At 35.4% G+C, this 19108-nt stretch overlaps 6 protein-coding genes across 7 annotated transcripts; 4 read left to right on the top strand and 2 right to left on the bottom strand.

Moving 5' to 3' along the window:
- Nucleotides 127–2791, top strand: LOC104792705 (calcium-dependent protein kinase 20-like). The gene is made up of 7 exons (XM_010518912.1): nucleotides 127–1267; nucleotides 1377–1520; nucleotides 1600–1752; nucleotides 1861–1976; nucleotides 2111–2278; nucleotides 2368–2592; nucleotides 2688–2791. The coding sequence occupies exons 1-7, from the start codon at nucleotides 388–390 to the stop codon at nucleotides 2766–2768; spliced, it is 1767 nt and encodes a 588-aa protein (XP_010517214.1). The 5' UTR covers nucleotides 127–387; the 3' UTR covers nucleotides 2769–2791.
- On the top strand, nucleotides 3508–3930 carry LOC109133513 (salt stress-induced hydrophobic peptide ESI3-like). The gene is made up of 2 exons (XM_019246985.1): nucleotides 3508–3644; nucleotides 3727–3930. Exons 1-2 carry the CDS (start codon nucleotides 3564–3566, stop codon nucleotides 3808–3810), a joined length of 165 nt encoding a protein of 54 aa, XP_019102530.1. The 5' UTR covers nucleotides 3508–3563; the 3' UTR covers nucleotides 3811–3930.
- Nucleotides 3919–4828, bottom strand: LOC104792704 (glu S.griseus protease inhibitor-like). Its single transcript, XM_019246984.1, has 2 exons — nucleotides 4724–4828; nucleotides 3919–4287 (listed from the first exon to the last, which is right to left on the bottom strand). The coding sequence occupies exons 1-2, from the start codon at nucleotides 4752–4754 to the stop codon at nucleotides 4094–4096; spliced, it is 225 nt and encodes a 74-aa protein (XP_019102529.1). The 5' UTR covers nucleotides 4755–4828; the 3' UTR covers nucleotides 3919–4093.
- LOC104792701 (nuclear transcription factor Y subunit B-1) lies at nucleotides 7404–9726 on the bottom strand. 2 transcript variants are annotated; one of them, XM_010518909.2, is made up of 6 exons: nucleotides 9387–9726; nucleotides 8538–8667; nucleotides 8190–8195; nucleotides 8009–8089; nucleotides 7805–7933; nucleotides 7404–7611 (listed from the first exon to the last, which is right to left on the bottom strand). In XM_010518909.2, the coding sequence occupies exons 1-5, from the start codon at nucleotides 9593–9595 to the stop codon at nucleotides 7925–7927; spliced, it is 435 nt and encodes a 144-aa protein (XP_010517211.1). In that variant the 5' UTR covers nucleotides 9596–9726; the 3' UTR covers nucleotides 7404–7611; nucleotides 7805–7924. The 2 variants fall into 2 exon arrangements, with proteins under 2 accessions (XP_010517211.1, XP_010517210.1); XM_010518908.2 differs by having other exon boundaries at nucleotides 7873–7933.
- Nucleotides 11654–12866, top strand: LOC104792700 (protease inhibitor HPI-like). Its single transcript, XM_019246475.1, has 2 exons — nucleotides 11654–11755; nucleotides 12487–12866. Exons 1-2 carry the CDS (start codon nucleotides 11737–11739, stop codon nucleotides 12678–12680), a joined length of 213 nt encoding a protein of 70 aa, XP_019102020.1. The 5' UTR covers nucleotides 11654–11736; the 3' UTR covers nucleotides 12681–12866.
- Nucleotides 14037–16186, top strand: LOC104792699 (DJ-1 protein homolog E). Its single transcript, XM_010518907.1, has 4 exons — nucleotides 14037–14247; nucleotides 14596–15066; nucleotides 15171–15536; nucleotides 15702–16186. The coding sequence occupies exons 1-4, from the start codon at nucleotides 14065–14067 to the stop codon at nucleotides 15879–15881; spliced, it is 1200 nt and encodes a 399-aa protein (XP_010517209.1). The 5' UTR covers nucleotides 14037–14064; the 3' UTR covers nucleotides 15882–16186.

Genomic DNA, 19108 nt, shown 5'->3' with positions numbered 1-19108 from the left:
CTAAAATTGGGCTCTGTAAAAACTTTCCATATTTTCACGTAAAAATGGACGGCCAAGCCAGAATCAATTCCTTATTCTCTCTCGTTCCTTCTTCTCATCAGATCTTCTCGGAAGCAAATCCTTCGACCAAATTTTACAATCCCACGGCGTTTCTCGACAGTTTCGCTTCCAGAAAACGTGCAGAAGAAGGTAGCTTCGAGCTAATAGGCGGTCGATTCATTACCTCAGGTTTTTCCGACAGCTGTGTCGATTTTGAAGACACAGTAAACTTAGATATGGAGTAACTTGTGTTTTCCGTGTCGGAGAGGTACGTAATATATAATCTAAAACAGAGAGAAGAGAGAAAAAGCAAAATTAGGTTTTGTGATTTAGGGTTAAATTATCTGAATGGGAAACACATGCGTGGGTCCGAATCTAAATGCTAATGGATTCTTACAATCCGTTAGTGCTGCTGTGTGGCGGAATCAGAAACCAGACGATAGCCTTAAGAGCAGCAAGGACGAGAGCAGTCGAAAAACAAACGATAAGAGCGTTAATGGGGGAGACGAGAGTAATCAAAATCGAGGTGCAGCCGTGGATTCAGCACCAACCACGTTGCCAACCCCTAGCACGCCACCACCACCGGTGAAAATGGCGAACGAAGAAGCACCACCAAAACCTGTCCCACCAGAGAACAGAGTCGTCGAAGAAGATGCGAATTCGAAACCGCAGAAGAAAGAAGCGCATATGAAACGTATGGCAAGCGCAGGTCTACAAATAGACTCAGTTCTTGGGAGAAAAACAGAGAATCTCAAAGATATTTATAGTGTTGGGAGAAAATTAGGTCAAGGACAATTTGGAACAACGTTTCTTTGCGTGGATAAGAAGACAGGTAAAGAGCTCGCTTGCAAAACGATAGCCAAGAGGAAACTAACGACGCCTGAGGATGTTGAAGATGTGAGAAGAGAGATTCAGATAATGCATCATTTGTCTGGTCATCCAAACGTGATTCAAATTGTTGGTGCGTATGAGGATGCAGTAGCTGTTCATGTTGTGATGGAGATATGTGCAGGTGGAGAGTTATTTGATAGGATTATACAGAGAGGTCACTATACGGAGAGAAAAGCTGCTGAGCTTGCTAGAATCATTGTTGGTGTTATAGAAGCTTGTCATTCCCTAGGTGTGATGCACCGTGATCTTAAGCCTGAGAACTTCTTGTTTGTAAGTGGAGATGAAGAAGCTGCTCTCAAGACTATTGATTTTGGTCTCTCTGTTTTCTTTAAACCAGGTATAGTATCCCCAATGCTATAGATCTCATATACATTATTCAGAGTGAGGAGGATCAATGGTTTTTTATTTTGGTGACTGTCTTATGTTGTGATATCTTGGCCTTACAGGAGAAACATTCACTGATGTAGTTGGGAGCCCTTATTATGTGGCTCCGGAAGTTTTAAGGAAGCATTATAGTCATGAATGTGATGTTTGGAGTGCTGGAGTTATTATATACATCTTACTAAGTGGCGTTCCTCCGTTTTGGGATGGTAAGAGACAGTTTTGGATTCATGGTTCAAGTATATATGTTTCGATGGCAGAGACTGACTGAAATGTTATATGTGTCAGAAACGGAACAAGGCATCTTCGAGCAGGTTTTGAAAGGTGATCTTGACTTTATATCAGAACCATGGCCTAGTGTATCAGAAAGCGCAAAAGATTTAGTACGGCGGATGCTGATCAGAGACCCTAAGAAACGAATGACAGCTCATGAAGTTCTATGTTAGTGTTCCTGTTTTCAAATAAGTAGTATCTTTTGACAAGATTAAGGACAGAGCTATGTGCTTATATCTATATAGATTTTAAGAAATATGTTAATTTCTGTTGCAGGTCATCCTTGGGCACGAGTGGACGGTGTTGCTCTCGATAAACCTCTTGATTCTGCTGTCCTAAGTCGTTTGAAACAGTTTTCAGCCATGAACAAGCTCAAGAAAATTGCTATCAAGGTAAACATTTTAAATATGTTTCTATCATCTAAACCAAATTATATGCGCAGATAGACATAGATATGCATCTTTATATAGATCTGTACAGAATGACTAAATACAAACACTTTTATACTGAATATGTATTGATTCAGGTAATAGCAGACAGCTTGTCAGAGGAAGAGATAGCAGGATTGAAAGAAATGTTCAAGATGATAGATACAGATAATAGCGGACACATCACTCTGGAAGAACTCAAAAAAGGTTTGGACAGAGTTGGTGCTAACCTTAAAGATTCAGAAATATTAGGATTAATGCAAGCAGTAAGAACACTTCTCTACTTAACTATACCTTTTTTAGCACTATATGATCGGTTGATGTATGACATAATATGGAATATTGAACATTCCAGGCGGATATAGATAACAGTGGGACTATAGACTATGGAGAGTTTATAGCAGCGATGGTGCATTTGAACAAAATAGAGAAAGAAGACCATTTGTTCACAGCTTTCTCTTACTTTGACCAAGATGGAAGTGGTTATATAACCAGAGACGAGCTCCAACAAGCTTGCAAGCAATTTGGCTTAGCGGACGTTCATTTAGACGATATTTTACGCGAAGTTGATAAGGATAACGTAAATTTAATTTCATCTTCAATTGCAATATTGCTTTGCTATAGTTTACTTGCAAGCATTGGTTAATAGTGTTATCTATTGTTGTTATTGATCAGGATGGAAGAATAGATTACAGCGAGTTCGTGGACATGATGCAAGACACTGGTTTTGGCAAAATGGGGTTAAAGGTGAGTTGAAGAAACAAAACAATGACCCCCAAATTCCACCACTCTTTTTTGTTTTATTAAGCATAATTTAACATTTTGTGGGATACATATGATGGGCAGCTTGCATTAGTTTTTCTTTGAGCAGGTTTTATCCACATGTATTCCGCATTTTTTTTGTATACAAGTTTCTCATTTCTTAACTCTCCCTCGTGTGTCAGTCAAGTAGGAGAAAGATATTGTACAGGTTACATCTTGAAAGATACCAAAAAATATTCATTGTTGTTGTTATATCTTTAATTAGTAGGTCAATCTAAAGTAAAACTCTCTAAAATATTGAAACTCTAGAGATCTTTCATGTTTCAGTTTTTCTATACGGTGAGTTGTTTCTTAATATACTTTATCTTATACAGTATATATCATTTATAACCAAAATGCAAATTCCAACTGTATTGCTAAATAAAAAAAACTAAAAAAAAAAAATCAAAGACTTGATAATCTAAGATCCATTTGCAAATATATATCCTTGTCAAAAGAAAAAAGAAAAAAATTGGAAATATATGTGACATCCCGTGGAAGTAGCGAAAGCAGTTTTGAAGTAAAACCAAATATTTTGACGTGTTTTGTCTTTTTTAGTGGAATATCTCCGTAACACAGAGGCCACATGGTTATGAATCCATATCCACGTGTCACGAGATACACTGCGAGCACTACACGTGTCAGATACTCTTCTTTTACTTATTAACCCCCCACTAATCACCGAAGCAATCGTTTCTTCTTTACACAAAATATCTCTCTCTAACTTTCTCATCGTCTCCAAACATCAGAATGGGATCAGAAACCTTCCTGGAGATTATTCTCGCGATTCTTCTGCCTCCCGTCGGTGTTTTCCTCCGATATGGTTGTGGGGTAAGCACTAATCACATCTTTAATTAATTTTCTTCTAGTGAATATACCCATAATTAACTACTTAAATAATGATTTGATGTAGGTAGAGTTCTGGATATGTCTGTTGTTGACGATATTTGGTTACATACCTGGGATCATCTACGCTATCTATGTTCTTGTCGGATGATCATGTAATCCTCTTATGTACAGTAGTTTTCATGATCTGATTTAGCGTTTGCTGTTTCTCAATTACTTTTGTAACAAAAAAAAACTCTTGCCTTTAATAACACTATTATTTTTTTTGCTTGTTACGCTGCTTAAATATACGCGATTACTCGGATTTATATGGTCGGACGCCTCAAAGCAAACAATATTTATTACATATAACGACCAAGCCATCAACCATGATCGTTCTCTTTATTTTATTCATAGCACGATGCATGTATAGTAATCGTGGTCAACATGCATATTTAGCCAGCGGTTGGGTTTTTGACGACGATACGGCTTTCATCAACCCAAACCCTAACGCGGTCGCACCTGAGGTCTCCAGTCACCGGGGATCCAACCAAAATCACGGTAACTTGAAGGCTCGAGTTCTCTCCTTTGATCACTGAAGACGCATAGTCTCCATTTGTTCCCAAAAGCTCCGGCCATGAGTTCTTTCCTGTGTCCGGTCAAAGCAACCACATTAGATTGGAAAAATCATTTGCATTTGGAAGTGTAGAGATCAATAGGTCCATCGATCGGTCCGTTATTATGGAATCAAACAACCTATATATATAATTATCCCTACTAATACTATGCCCCTCGGCCCATATATCGGGTATTTGGGTAAATATTGTAGAGATTTCGAAACCGATGTCAGTAAAAGAGCCTCCAAATTCTTACTTGTCGCCAAGATGTACTGTGAAAACACACACATGCAAGCAAACAGTAACTTGAAGCTATATATATCTAAGAAGTACTAGGAAAATTAATCGATTTGACGTGAACGCAAAAGAAAAGATGAAAACGAAAATTACATCAAGGGCGGTAGCAATGTCAAATTACGAAAAAAAAAAAAAAAAAAAAAAACTAGTAATTGAGGATGAAAGAAAAACCAATATAAGGACACGACTGATGGGTTGCCATTATTTCTTCCTCTTTTGTGTATGTTCTTCGCTATGATGATTGCTAAGCTTATTCCTAGGAATATATGCAGATGAGATATGTTGTATATATAGTCAAGTTAGTTTCATTGTGGTTTCCTTTGAGAATTAGGTGTTCCTTATATTCTTTGTTAGATAGAACGTTCATGGTGACTGGTAAACAGGAAGCGGTTGGTCAAACTTACTTAGTAGAAGAACATTAGCTATGGAACACTAAAGAAAAAAAAAACTTCAGCGTAGAAGCATTAATAAATATTCCTAACAAAATGAATTAATTATATATATGCCATCTCAAGTAACATCTTACAAGATATTTTGAAAATTCAACATAACGTTAACAGTTCAAAATATATTGACTGAAACTAATCAATCCGACCAAAAATTTATTTCCAACCGTTTTCAGCTCCGATTTTTAGAGCGTAGACCCTTTTTTATTCATAAAAGATTAAAAAAGAGAATAAATAAATAGACAGATAACTTATCCAACAAGAAACATTGGCTCAACACGCAAACGATTAACGCATCCAATACCAAATCAGCAAAACATATAATTGAATCAATCGTTTTTTTTACTTCCGCATCTTGCGTTGCCCGAGAATGCTGCGGTTATCTTGTGTAGAAGAAGAAGTCTCAAGTTTGGACTTGTGTCTTCTTCTTCTGCTTGCTTCAACAGCATTTGGTTCTCTGTTTTCTTTCTCTTCGTTCTCCTCCTGTAACAAAAGTTGAGCTTTTTCTTTATCATCACAATAACTTACATTACAAGATATTTGCTACGTTTCCATCAAAACGTATTTCGTTTGGAAGTAGCATACCGAGTCGAAAAAAACACATCTTTGGAAGTGGTAACCTCAGACCAGAGGATGATATCGTTGTCAAGTCCTTGACTGCGTAACTTGAATACGATGACCTTATGTTAGATTTTGATGCAGATTGTTCTTCAAACCCATGATTCTTATGTTTTCCCTTCCCTTCAAATTCAAACAAAAAGATGTGCAACTTTTATAAGTGTTTTGATATTTATTTTTTTGTGTTGTATGGAAAAAAATGAAAAAGATGAAATGAATCATGTTCTCACCGAGCTCACTCGCGGCAACACATTTCTTCTCGCGTCTAGTTTGACAAGGATTCAAAGTTTTGGAGATGGAGGATGAAGAAGAAGAAGAAAATACTTTTGGTTGAGGAATGAGACTCAAAGGTTGATCTTTTTGTTTGTTGTACCCTTTAGTCCTCTTGACAAACAAAATCAGAATATATATGTTAAGATGAAAGAAAACCATTAATTATGAGAATAAAAAAGCTGCCTTGGGATTCTTACCTTTTTTACTATCTGGTAACTTACGCTGGCTCTCTCGAGTTACAGGCTGCTTCACATTCGATGAATTACGTAAAGAGGCTCTCAAATCGTGAAACAGATCAGACTCAATGCTCGACACAGAGAATCTGCTTCCTTGAGTTATTGTCGTCATCGAATCAGCAGACTTACGAAGCTGTGTGTTACTGGTGAAACCATTGTTCACAAGAGACAACTCCTCAGCATCAAGAACACCTTTAGCACATAAATAGGTAATGTCAGCGTTCATTACATATAGTTTCAAAGCAAATCATGCATTTGCTAAATTATAAGATTTGATTTTGTATATATGAGGATTTAAATAATCGACTAATCAAGTAACAAATTAATATAATTGCAAAACTAAATTCCTGTTTTGCTCAAAACATTTGTATTATATAATAGAAACAACTTCCAAAAACATGAAAATAAGATGAACACGTTATAATTAATATGTGAAAACAAACCACATAGTTGAAGTAAAAAGATAAGACCTGGATCGGTAAAAAAAGCGCTGTCCCAAGCAAAACTTGGACGAGCATTAGTTTCCGTAGGAAGAAGTGTGGTGACAGAGTGCGTATGATTTACTCCATTCTCGTCGATCTTTAAGCTCCCAAACAGTTCTTCAGGATCTAACACTCCTTTAACAAAATTGTTCAACATCATTGCAATAATATAATATTAACTATAAAAGTTTATTCACAAAATTTATTTAGGGAATAGAGTTAGAAACCATGGTTGGTGAAAAAAGCAGTGTCCCACGCCAAGCTTTTGCGATGAATCCGTTTACTCTCTTTACCTTTCATCGGCTTCACGAAATCAACCTTTACTCTTGCAGCTGTGCAAAGTGAGAAAAGAGAGTATTCCACAAATATATAATCAGTTTTTTTGAAAAGTAGAGAGATTTTTTAGATAGGAGGGAAAACAAAGGATGATGATTGTACTCGATGATGAATTAGCTTCTTCAGGATCCATTGTTCTTGTTTTTGGTTCTTGATTTCGAAGAACAGGATTTTGAAGGAGAGACAAAAGAATTTGAAATTTGTAAATGGTTTACGTGATTTAAGCATTTGATTACTCTCTCAAAAGATTTCAAATTTAAAGGAAAATTTATTGTTTGCAGTTATAATCTTTTGTAGTATATATTTGAAACAATCAAACTGCCTTAAATGTAAAATTCTATTATATGCACAAAAGAAAGATAATTACTGGACATAATTATAAATGTAAGGATTTTTTTTAAGATGATAATTAAGGAATATATCTATGAAATAACCCTTTTGAAAAAATTTCGAAATGAACTAAAAACAAATGAGCGAACATACCATGGACAAATTTTTTCCTTCATTCAAACTGTTCTCACATCTAAAAATCTTTAAATACAACCAACTAAACCAGAAATGGAAAACCAAATGTTCAAACTAACACAACCGAATTTGAGAGTAATCCCGAAAATGGTCGTCGATCAGCTAAGCTCAAATATAAACAACACACTGATCTCTAATATCCCCTGCACCATTTTAGAGAACTCCACGTTAGTCAAACCGTTTTGGAATCCAGTCACAACAAGACAACAATTTAAGGTCAACACATGATCAGCAAGTAGAAGTTGTTTTATAATTTAAGACTATTAAACAAGACATGTCTCACTATCCTATACTATCCTCAGTTGTTAATAAGTGAAGGCTGGATAAAGAACCTACATGCACATAAGACTATGCTCTTCATTTTGTTTACATGAGGCCGTATGATAGAGAGAGGAATTACGTACTTGATCCTTTGGCATTGTTCTTCATCTCTAGAGAGTTTACTTGCAACTTCTTTCACCAGCTCTGTCATTGAATCAGAATCATCAAGTCAGAGCTAGGAAGAAAACAGGTTATGGCATATACTTGTCAAAATCATACCGGCAGTTCTTCACCAGGAACAGCCCCACCAGCATCTCTATTAGATCCATCTCCGCTCTTTCCTGATCCTTTATTATCCCCCTGTCATAATTTCACAACAATACATAAGACGCTGAAATGGAACTTCTCTTCTGGAAATAAGAAACTAAAAATGTAGAAATGGAGTATGTGATTTATTTACCTCCAACTGCAGCAGCAGATGTGTGTCAGCAACCATACCCAGGGAATGAAAAGAACTGAATTAGTCACACGTTTACGAAACTTCTTGATTTTTATCATGTATGTAAACAGCTGAAGCATAAGAGAGAAAAGAGTACCACAATGTCTATATTTTTTTAAAACATTTCAACAAAGCAAAATATGCATCTCAAGGGTTTATTTAGATTTATCTTGTTTGCTTCAAAAACTATATATTTGCAAAGATGGTCAACACAGAACATACATGAAGAAACATATTATGGCATGTTACTACCAACATAGCCTGAAGAAGGACTTAAAAACACATGGTTAGGGAGTGAAAGCAACATACCTCCCTGTACCTCGCAAGGTATATCTTTAGGGGTTCCAGGTAATCCTCAAATCCTAATGTCGCCATTGCCCACAACAAATCATCACCATTCACAGTTTTCCTTTTTTCTTTCTGACACTTATCACTGGCCCTGATTAACACATAATGTAACAGATACCAGTTAAATGGCCATTACAGTCCACGAATCAACATGAAGACCAGCAAATGAACCTAAAACTCAGTTTCTGAACCTAAAACTTAAGATGGCAGGAGGGACTACATCATAACTTAGGGGATGGGAATCTCATGTTATACGAAACAGAACATTCATTAAACAAAGCGTAAACCGCATTCAACACAGACAATTCCTGCGTGATCAAGAACATATCTTTTGTCTTAAATGAACCCAAAGGAGAAGAACAAACAGATCCCAAAGATAAAAGAATCTTCGAACGGGATCAATCAAGAAGCACATTTACTTCATATCTGCCTAAGATGGTAAATAAACACAAGTTACTCAACATAAATTCTTGGACAACACTATTATAATTCAGTTACAAATTCAATGATGTGTTTGCACAAACAGAAATCAAACAGCTACATAAAAACCAACCTAGAACTAACGATTCGGTTCAAGGGCGAAAAAAATTCCAACACTTTGTTTGATTAGAGTTCAGATATAACATAATAGTAGAAGCCTGATGAAATAATCTGCAAACATGATCCATATAAAAGCAACTAGCTTTAAGGTAAACCCATCATCACAAGACTCTCTGAACTAAACTCAATCCGTTGCTAGTTTAAGAAAAACTATATCTCACATATCAAAAGCTTCAATCTTTTCAACAAAAAAATTGGAGAAAAACATACTCGCTAGTGATGAAGCTAATGAACTCAGAGACGCATTCCTGAACAGTATCCTTAGCATCTTTACCAATCTTTCCATTAGGAGGCAAAGCTCTCTTCATGATCCTGCTGATGTTAGCTATAGGAAGGTATCGATCCTGCTCCCTAACAGAGCCGCCGCCGCTTTCTCCTCCATCTCCGGCTGGGCTCGAAGGGGTATTAATATCCGCCATTTTCAAAACTTCCGCAGAGAAATCGAAAACCCTAGAACTTGGATTTGGGGAGAGGGAGAGGGAGAGGAAGGGGCTTTAGAGAAATCGAATTTGAGGAAATTGAAAACGCTTTTTTTTTTTTTTTTTTTTTTTTTNTTGTTTGGGGTGAACGACTGCTGTAAATATGATATTATTACACCCTTTTTTTTAGCTTTATTACATTAAAAATTCACTTGACTTTTATTTATGGCAATAAACAGGATTAAAGTTGGTTATAACAAGATAATTAAGAAAACAATTTGATAAAGTGGGAATTTTTATAATTTGATAAGAAATTTAAGCAAAGTCATTAAATACTAATGAAAAGATTTGAGAAAAAAAAAAGAAAACAAATTATAAATACTAATGTTCCTAATAGATTGATGTTTTAAGATTTTTTTTTCTTCTTTCTAAAAGATTGATTTTTAGATTAAAAACTGAGATTATTTTTTTTTACTTTATGTTTTTCTCCACATGGCATGTTATCTAATGACTTCTATTTTTTTTTTTTTTTTTTTTTTTTTTTTTTTTTTNTATCAGAAAGTAATTTATAAACTAATTCATTAATAAAAAGTTAAAAACTTAACTTTATAAAATATGTGTGAGAATGCCTAGATTAACATCAATCTTATTAGGAACAGAGGAAGTATGTTTTTATAAAAAAGTACACCAAAAAATCAGTTAGCTAGTGTAATCAAACTCATCAACGATCTTGTATTTTTGTTATTAGAGTTGAGATTGGTTCTAACTAAACTATGTTAGCGTCAACTAGTCAAGAGTGTAGAAATATAAACTTTTGGTTCTAAAAAGCACTAGTGTTCTCAAGCAGTTTCAATACGAAATTAGCAACTCCGATACTTTAGCCAAAAAGAAAAAAAAGATTAGATGTTAATCGTTGTAAACTGATCAAATAATCAATTCAATATAGAAAATTGGTTTAGAAGCTTTTTTTGTGTGTGCGAAGTTTAGAAGCTAAAGCACACATTTTGACAATGGTAGAAGAGTTGTGAGCGCGATGAGTGTCTCAGATTATAATGCGACTTTTGTCTTATCAATGCTCCTTTCGTCTCGTTGTGTAACTATCACTCCCTCTACAAAAACAAGCCAAAGATAAATAAAAAGTTCACCTCATCATGGTGGAGGCCGAGCCCTCGTTGAACCATTAGCTAAGCGTTTGCTTGTCATATTGTTTCAATCAACAGCCCTCTGAATTCTCCAAACCCTATCCAATAAGATGAAAATTAGCTTGTAGAAACGTAACAACCTAATTATCTTTTAAACTTTTTCAATTTCAGCATATGATTATTTCTCGGTGTAATTTGTTTTAATGAGCTTTGACTTACCAGTTTTGGGACGGCCACAGCTATTTTATGACACCCTAAAGCATGCATAGATAAGCAGCTAGAAACACTAATTAAATGCTAACTTCGAATATGTCAATCATATTAGATTGAATATTAACTATGACTAAAGTTTTAATTATTGTTGTTTGTCAAAGTTACGTATACCTCTACATAAATTGACATATATAAGTTTTGAATTTTCTGTAGGACACTTTCCGTCATTTCATCTGGCTAAGTGACAATTTCACAAAATTTGATACTAATAAAGAGTTGCAACATCAAATGATTTTGGATATTGTTTTTTTCTTTAAACGTTAAAAACGTTTTTAAGTGAAAATCAGATAGATAAGATCAAATGCAACATCATATGTATATAAACAGAATCTCGTCAGCGTTCATAACATTGTTTTCACCTTCATTTGTTTTTCAAAGATTTCGACATTGTCTTTGCCTTAGAAAACCTTAGTTATACAATTTCGATAAGGTTTATCTTGTTCTCTCGATAAGGTTTGAATATCGATTATACTTATATTTTTCAAAGCTTTACAAAAATATAATTAAGTGTCAAAGCTTTTACCAAACAAATTATTAATGTGAAAGGGTGGTTTAATTTGTCAAAGTTTTGACTTTTGAATATATACTACAACCTCACCGACGACACCGACACCAACATCTACGTATCCGACTCTATAAATTGGGGACTTAAAAGTCCTAAACGCTATAGCCAAATACATCACAACTACAGAATTAAGAAGAAAAAAAAAAGAGAAGGGAAGAAAAATGTCGTCCGAATGTCCTGGTAAGTTTTTTGGTTTGTTTGTATAGTTCATACTTCTTAATTAATTGATGTTATTGCGGCTTTGATCGATTCTTTTTCTCTTTTAAATCAAATCATACAATTGTTTAATACTAATATACTCTCTATTTAGTTCAGAAGTTTACTATAAATCCGATTTTCTCTCTTTTTGTTTGTTTGTTCAATACTCTCTTCTTTTATTTTTTTGGTAAAGAAAAAAAAGAAAGAAGGAAAAAATGTTCCATTTGTTTCTAAGCTAATGTGTTCTTATAATTAACTAACCGCTCCTTTTCTCACCATGCACGTGCCATGTAACAAGGAAAATATGGCAGACGCGTAACTCAAAGACAATGAAATTTTGATTTCAAACATAAGACATAACTTTTGTTACGCAGACTATACTTAACTGCGCCCCAAATATATATCTAAGTTTGCAGCTTGCGCAATTTATTTAGACAAAAGTTTCCGAAGAATATATACGAGCTAATATATGATTTTGTATTAGTGTGGATTAAAATAGAAAATAAATATATATGTTCGAAAATACTTTATAGCTAACATTTTGAGGAAAATAGGAATTTGAAGTTTATTTGATTGAGGTTATTATGTCATGGTCGGGTCAAGCCATGGCCCATGGTGATGTGTTTTATGTTTTGATTAACCCAAACATCAGCTTATGATCTCTAAAATGCCAAACGTAAATGATTTACCGATCTAACGTGGACCGCATGCAGGGAAGAACTCGTGGCCGGAGCTTGTGGGAACAAATGGAGACTATGCGGCTAGGGTGATAGAGAGAGAGAACACCAGCGTCGATGCTGTCGTGATTTTGGATGGAACTCCGGTGACCGGAGACTTCAGGTGCAACAGGGTCAGGGTTAGGGTTGATAGAAACCGTATCGTCGTCCAAGTCCCTACCACCGGCTAAGACATGTATAATTACTATGCGTAATAAGATGAATAAAGAAAGCGATATATAGACGATGTGTGCTTGGTTGGTGATCATGTATTAAATAATTATCGTTCCCTGAACGGTTACTGATGTCTAAACTTAATATAAATAAATAAATGTATGTATCTGGTTTGAAGTGAATGAAATTAGTGTTCCTACATATACTTAAGGCAGGGATCAGTATTTATATCCTATATAGTATGTTAGCTAGTTGCTTCACATACTATATTACAAGCAAAAAATTGTTTGTGTTCAATTAAAGCGAGTTAACGGTTAACTAAAGTTAGATATTAGCAGACCATTCGAAAGAAAACAAAAAATTGAGGTGCAAATAAATTACAGCAGACCTTGTGATATACAAATTGTAGAAAAGTTAGTCATATGATAAACATGTACAAGTTTATAAGATGTTTTTCTTTTCTTAATAGTATGGTGTGATTGTTTAGGACGTCAAGGTTGTTCTTGTAATTAAAATGCATGGTGTGATTGTTTAGGACGTCAAGTTTCTCATAAAAAGTAAAGGAATCAAAACTTGACATGTGTTATATATAATGTAAACGCGGTTAATCAAGAGGCTCTCCATAACCCAATCATTCTACATATATACAAGATTGTCCATATTTCAGGGCTCTCCAAAGTCATCTAGGTTCTAGTTTATTGAATAAACTCTCCACATTCCAAGCATACCTCAACCTACGCTCATAGCATACCAAACTCCCCATATATAGTCTAGATTTGTTTGTGACCTAAGCTTGCCGTAACCCAAACCTTTCCACGACTAAATTCCATGTACACATGCTTCATGCAATCCAAATTCCATGTAACTCAATACTCCCCCTGTCCAAGCTCCTTGTATCCCATATTCTCTAGATCCAGACTCCTCGAACATGAGATTCATGTAGCTCAAGCTCTCCATATATGCCAAGATTTCGTAAACAACAGTTTCATTATTCTTTAGAATTTCTGGACGTCAACTCACAAGTCATGTGCACTAAATTAAATTAATGCATACATGATGTCGAGACCATATTCAATCTACCAAAAATATTATATTACACAAGTGGATAGTTGTAAAGATTCAATATAATATAAAAAGTCAATGTCCATTTCTTCAAGTATACCAATTCACCAAAACTATATACCATTGAAAGTCATGATTGACGTTCAGTTTATAACACCAATATAAAATTGGGATAGTAAGTAATATGGACTTTTCGCCGCTTAGACTTTGAAAGTGTCTAAAAATGCAGGTACAAGGAGTGAGTTGGTGGGTGATGCAAAAGTACCACATGTCAAATCATATGTATAAAAACAGATTAGTTCTACTTACATTGTCTTATTCAAAAACATTTAAAGCAAAATGGGATCGACGACGGTTCAGAAATCAGCTTTGCTGTTATGTGGAGACTACATGGAAGCCTACGAGACGATAGTTCCTCTCTACATCCTCCAATCGTTTGGCGTTACCGTTCACTGCGTTTCACCCAACCGCACCGCTGGGGATCGCTGCGTTATGTCTGCCCACGATTTCTCGGGTCTCGAGGTTCCAGTTTACACTAATCTTCATTAAATTCGAATTACGTATTTTTTTTGGTTAATAATTATTCAATAACGTATTCTTTTCTGAATTACGTTTCTTCGTTAAATAATAATTAATATTTTGAAGCTCGGCGGCGTACTGTATTATTATTATTTTTAAATACTACTAATAATAATAATAATTTTTTTAATCTTGTTAAATAATAAAATTTTCAAATAATTATAACCCCAAAAAAATACGTATTTATAATTATTTGTATAGAATCCTCATATGGAGAACTTGGCCTATTTCCAATTTTCGAATTACATATCTTCGTTAAATAATATATTATCTTTTTGTATTAAATAAAAGCTATACACCGAGATGGTCGTTGACCAGTTGACCTTAAACGCCAATTTCGATGACGTCACACCCGAGAATTACGACGTCATCATCATCCCAGGAGGACGATTCACGGAGATTCTCAGCGCCGATGAGAAATGCGTCGAACTCGTGGCGCGATTCGCCGAGTCCAAGAAGCTCATCTTCACAAGCTGCCACAGCCAAGTTATGCTGCTGGCTGCCGGAGTCCTCGCCGGCGGTGTGAAGTGCACGGCGTTTGAAAGCTTGAAGCCTCTGATCGAGCTCTCCGGTGGCGAGTGGTGGCAGCAGACTGGGATACAGAGCATGTTCGAGATCACCGACTGCGTTAAAGACGGGAGCTTTGTGAGTATGGTTGGTTGGCCTACGCTTGGTCATGGGATTAAGGTTTTGCTTGAATCTCTTGGTGCCAGAGTCTCGAGCTTGAAGAAGGATCAAGCTTCTGTGCTTTTCCTCATTGGGGTGAGCTTCTCAATACCTTAGTAAAAATGTTTAATCTTTAGTTTTGAATCATCAAGACTCATTGAGCATTACTCTGTTTTGTTTTGTGTTGTTGGGGTTTTAAGGACTATGTAGAAGACTATGGGATCAATGTACCGTTTAGAGCACTTCAAGCATTAGGTTGTAAAGTGGATGCAGTGACACCAAACAAGAAGAAAGGAGAGGTGTGTGCAACGGCGGTTTATGATCTTGAGGAAGGACGGCAGATTCCTGCAGAGAAGCGTGGGCATAACTTCTTTGTGACTGCATCGTGGGATGATGTGTGTGTGGATGATTATGACTGTGTAGTGGTACCAGGAGGGAGATCACCTGAGCTGTTGGTTATGAATGAAAAGGCTGTTGCTTTGGTTAAGAAGTTTGCGGAGAAAGATAAGGTTTTTGCAGCTATTGGACAGGGTAAATTGCTTCTTGCAGCCACTGGTCTTCTTAAGGTAACTTGTCTTTTCTTTTCGGAGGAGGTTTTAGCTTAAACTTTTATATGATGAGCTCTGTCAAAACAGAGAATGCATCCCAATGTTTATATAAAGTCCTACTTGTGGAATCTAGCTAGTAAGCCATTTCTTGGTGACTAGATGTTTCTCTTTATGAATTTGTAGGGGAAGCGATGCGCGAGTGGGAAGGGGATGAAGGTGATGGTGAAGGTGGCTGGAGGCGAGGCTGTTGAATCAAAGGGATGTGTAACTGATGGGAAGCTTGTGACGGCAGCATCAGCCTCGGATTTGCCTGCCTTTTTGTTTGATTTATCAACTGCTCTTGGTCTCACTGTCATGTTCTAAGAGTTTGCAACCAAAAACATAAAAAAAGATGGTTTGAGTAATATACTATATGTTCAATTATGTCCCACTGAAGTGGAAAAAAGAAGAAGAGAGATTATATTGTAGTCTCTCTGCTTTCATAAATTCATAACATTCCAACATGATTTGTTGCTGCTACTTCTTTTTAACCGCACAAAAGAGTTGGTTTGCGTAGGATACGTACAGTCTAGTTATTGAAACCCCATGTTAGATCAATGCATCATGCATGCTTTGAGTTAGAAGTAATATACAGAAACAGAAAATATATTTTATGAATATTTGCACAACGATTCATGAATCCAACATTGTTGACAGAATTACGTACATATTCAATTTTCTGCTTATACATTGAAACAAAACTTCTACTAGGGACGTATATACTCCCTAAACATATAGTCGGGGAAGTTTCACCCATATCATATTGAGGAAAATAAGAATTTAAAGTTTATTTCATTGAGGTTATTATGTCATATGCATGGTCGAGTCAAGTGATGTGTTTTTGTTTTGATTTACCCAAACATGAGCTTATGATCTCTAACATGCCAAACGTAAATGATTGACCGATCTAACGTGGACCGCATGCAGGGAAGAACTCGTGGCCGGAGCTTGTGGGAACAAATGGAGACTATGCGCTTCGGTGATAGAGAGAGAGAACACCAGCGTCGATGCTGTCGTGATTTTGGATGGAACTCCGGTGACCGGAGACTTCAGGTGCAACCGGGTCATGGTTAGGGTTGATAGAAACCGTATCGTCGTCCAAGTCCCTACCACCGGCTATAAGACATGTATAATTACGTAACTATGCGTAATAGGATGAATAAAGAAAGCTGTATATATACGATGTATGATTGGTTGGTTAGTGATCATGTATTAAATAATTATCGTTCCCCGAACGATTACTAATGTCTAAACTCTTTTTTCGAATTTAATGTTAAATTATATTTAAAGAAAAAATAAACGTTTTAGAATGCAAAGCAAATACTTTTTCTCAAAACATTTCAAGAGAAATTATAAAGATTATGCTATGATCTTAACAGGATCTTGTCGCAAACCACATCTGTATCGTGGTATCCTCTTCGTTCCTGATCGTACTCAACCTGTTTCGAACGTTTTTGTCTATAGGCTTGACCAGCTTCTCCGCCATGCGAAGGTTGGTTGCCATGACGTCTATCATTCCTTTCTCTCCAGGGGAGATATATTGTGTTCTGAAATGTGTATCCGATGATGACTCATGATTTCTTATCCAGTTCATTTCCACCAATCAGTGTTGCGATGTCACGCCATTTTGCAGTGTACTTGTGCAAGAGCAAACCTCTAGAGAGCTTCTCCCATACCGTGTGCAAAAGAACATTGGAAAAACAGGTGATCGGTTGTTTCCATGGGGTTGTTGCAGAAAGTGCAGCTTGTACTGATGTCTAAACTTGTATATATATAAGTAAATGTATTTATCTGGTTTTATGTGAATGCAATTAGTGTTCCTATATATACTTAAGGCAGGGATCAGTATTTATATCCTATATATATACTAAGTCTATGTTAGCTTAGCTAGTTTTTTCGCATACTATATTACAAGCAAAAAAATTGTATCTGTTCAATTAAAGCGAGTTAGCGGTTAACGAAAGTTAGATATTAGTAGACCATTACGAAAGAAAACAAATATTTGAGGTGCAAAATAATTACAGCAGACCTTGTGATATACAAATTGTAGAAAAGTTAGTCATATGATTAACATATATATACAGGTTTATTAGTTTTTTTTCCCTTAAATAGTATGGTGTGATTGTTTAGGACATCAAGTTTCTTGTAACTATAGCATGTAATTGTAATATAGTTTCTTGTAAGTAAAACGCATGGTTTGATTGTTTAAGACGTCAAGTTTCTCTTAAAAGTAAAGGAATCAAAACGTCAAGCTCTTTTGAAGCCCATATGCTTTAGAATCCGGACTCCAAGAATATGAAATTCATATAGGTCAAGTTCTCCATAGTCGAGGATATCGTAAACCCGCCAAGTGGATAATTGTAAAGATTCAACATGTACGAGGAAATATACAAAGTCAATGTCCAATATTTATACCAATTCACCAAAATATAGCAGAACAGAAACTATATACAAGTATCTAGTATACTATTAAAGTCATGATTGCCGTTCAGTTTTAACACCAATATAAAATTGGGATAGTAAATAATATGGACTTTTCGCCGCTTAGACTTTTTAACTTTCTAAAACAGTAGGTACAAGTGTGAGTTGGTGGGTGATGCAAAAGTTCCACATGTCAAATCTTATGTATAAAAATCGCAACTTGTTCCAACATAACTTGCTGCTGTCCCTTCTTTTCTTTTAAACCGCCACTACAAGAAAACAGCCAATTTTCAAGAAAGAGAATCATTGGTAAACTCTCGGAAACAACCTTTTCCAACAATTTATCAAAAATAAAAAATTTTCAGAAACCGCTTATCGGAAATTAGAAATCGTCTGAAATCCGTTGGAAATTTCCGACAGATTTCCAAGGGTGAATTATTTCAAAGGGATTTACAAGGATGCTAAATTATCGAGAGATTTTCAAGAACACTTACCTTCCAACGAATTTCCAAAAGCTCAGATTTCCAACGGAATTCCAAGGATAAAAGCCTTTCGAGAGAATTCCAAGGGCTTCACGTTTTCAAGGGATTTCCAAGAGATAAGTTTTCCGAGAGATTTCTAAAAGATCTTGTTTCTAAGGGCTTTCTGACGACAATGGAGTTTCCGAAGACTTTCCGAGTGATCTCTATATAAATTACGAAATTATAAATAAAAATATAAAAATCTAAAAAATATAAATAAAAATATAAAATTTTCAATAATAAATAAAATAACAATATATCAAAAGGCTGAAAATAAATATTTATCCAACTATATACATCCTATATAGTTGAAAATATCCTAATAAAAAATATATACACCCCCATACAAAATAATATCCAACTAAATAAAAAAATTCATAAAATTAAAATAGTTTAGAAAAAAAAAACAAATTAGGTAGGATTAGGAGGAATGAATTGTCCAGTAAATTGGGAGGAAATGAAACTTTGAAGTAAATTGGGAGGAAATGAAACTTTGAAGTTGGGAGAGTGTTCTTTGCTTATGGATAAATTGTTCCTTAATCTTGAGGTTTTCTTGCTTCATTTCCTCCATAAGACCTACACAATTTAATAAAATAGTAATCAACAAAT

This window comes from Camelina sativa, chromosome 6, assembly GCF_000633955.1.
Source record: "Camelina sativa cultivar DH55 chromosome 6, Cs, whole genome shotgun sequence".
In the NCBI taxonomy this organism is placed as follows: domain Eukaryota; kingdom Viridiplantae; phylum Streptophyta; class Magnoliopsida; order Brassicales; family Brassicaceae; genus Camelina; species Camelina sativa.
Note: the sequence above shows the minus strand (reverse complement) of the source record. Positions and strands in the feature narration are given on the sequence as shown.

What these genes read in the sequence shown, in the direction of transcription:
- LOC104792705 (XM_010518912.1), top strand. Translation starts at nt 388, where the DNA reads ATGGGAAACACATGCGTGGGTCCGAATCTAAATGCTAATGGATTCTTA. An exon ending in CTCTGTTTTCTTTAAACCAG is followed by an intron (nt 1,268 to 1,376) that starts GTATAGTATCCC and finishes TTGGCCTTACAG; the next exon opens with GAGAAACATTCACTGATGTA. An exon ending in GCGAAGTTGATAAGGATAAC is followed by an intron (nt 2,593 to 2,687) that starts GTAAATTTAATT and finishes GTTATTGATCAG; the next exon opens with GATGGAAGAATAGATTACAG.
- LOC104792701 (XM_010518909.2), bottom strand. Translation starts at nt 9,595, where the DNA reads ATGGCGGATATTAATACCCCTTCGAGCCCAGCCGGAGATGGAGGAGAA. An exon ending in ATTAGCTTCATCACTAGCGA is followed by an intron (nt 8,668 to 9,386) that starts GTATGTTTTTCT and finishes TGTGTTAATCAG; the next exon opens with GGCCAGTGATAAGTGTCAGA.
- LOC104792699 (XM_010518907.1), top strand. Translation starts at nt 14,065, where the DNA reads ATGGGATCGACGACGGTTCAGAAATCAGCTTTGCTGTTATGTGGAGAC. An exon ending in ACGATTTCTCGGGTCTCGAG is followed by an intron (nt 14,248 to 14,595) that starts GTTCCAGTTTAC and finishes ATTAAATAAAAG; the next exon opens with CTATACACCGAGATGGTCGT. An exon ending in CTGTGCTTTTCCTCATTGGG is followed by an intron (nt 15,067 to 15,170) that starts GTGAGCTTCTCA and finishes TGGGGTTTTAAG; the next exon opens with GACTATGTAGAAGACTATGG.
- LOC109133513 (XM_019246985.1), top strand. Translation starts at nt 3,564, where the DNA reads ATGGGATCAGAAACCTTCCTGGAGATTATTCTCGCGATTCTTCTGCCT. An exon ending in TCCTCCGATATGGTTGTGGG is followed by an intron (nt 3,645 to 3,726) that starts GTAAGCACTAAT and finishes GATTTGATGTAG; the next exon opens with GTAGAGTTCTGGATATGTCT.
- LOC104792704 (XM_019246984.1), bottom strand. Translation starts at nt 4,754, where the DNA reads ATGGCAACCCATCAGTCGTGTCCTTATATTG. An exon ending in TCAGTCGTGTCCTTATATTG is followed by an intron (nt 4,288 to 4,723) that starts GTTTTTCTTTCA and finishes GACCGGACACAG; the next exon opens with GAAAGAACTCATGGCCGGAG.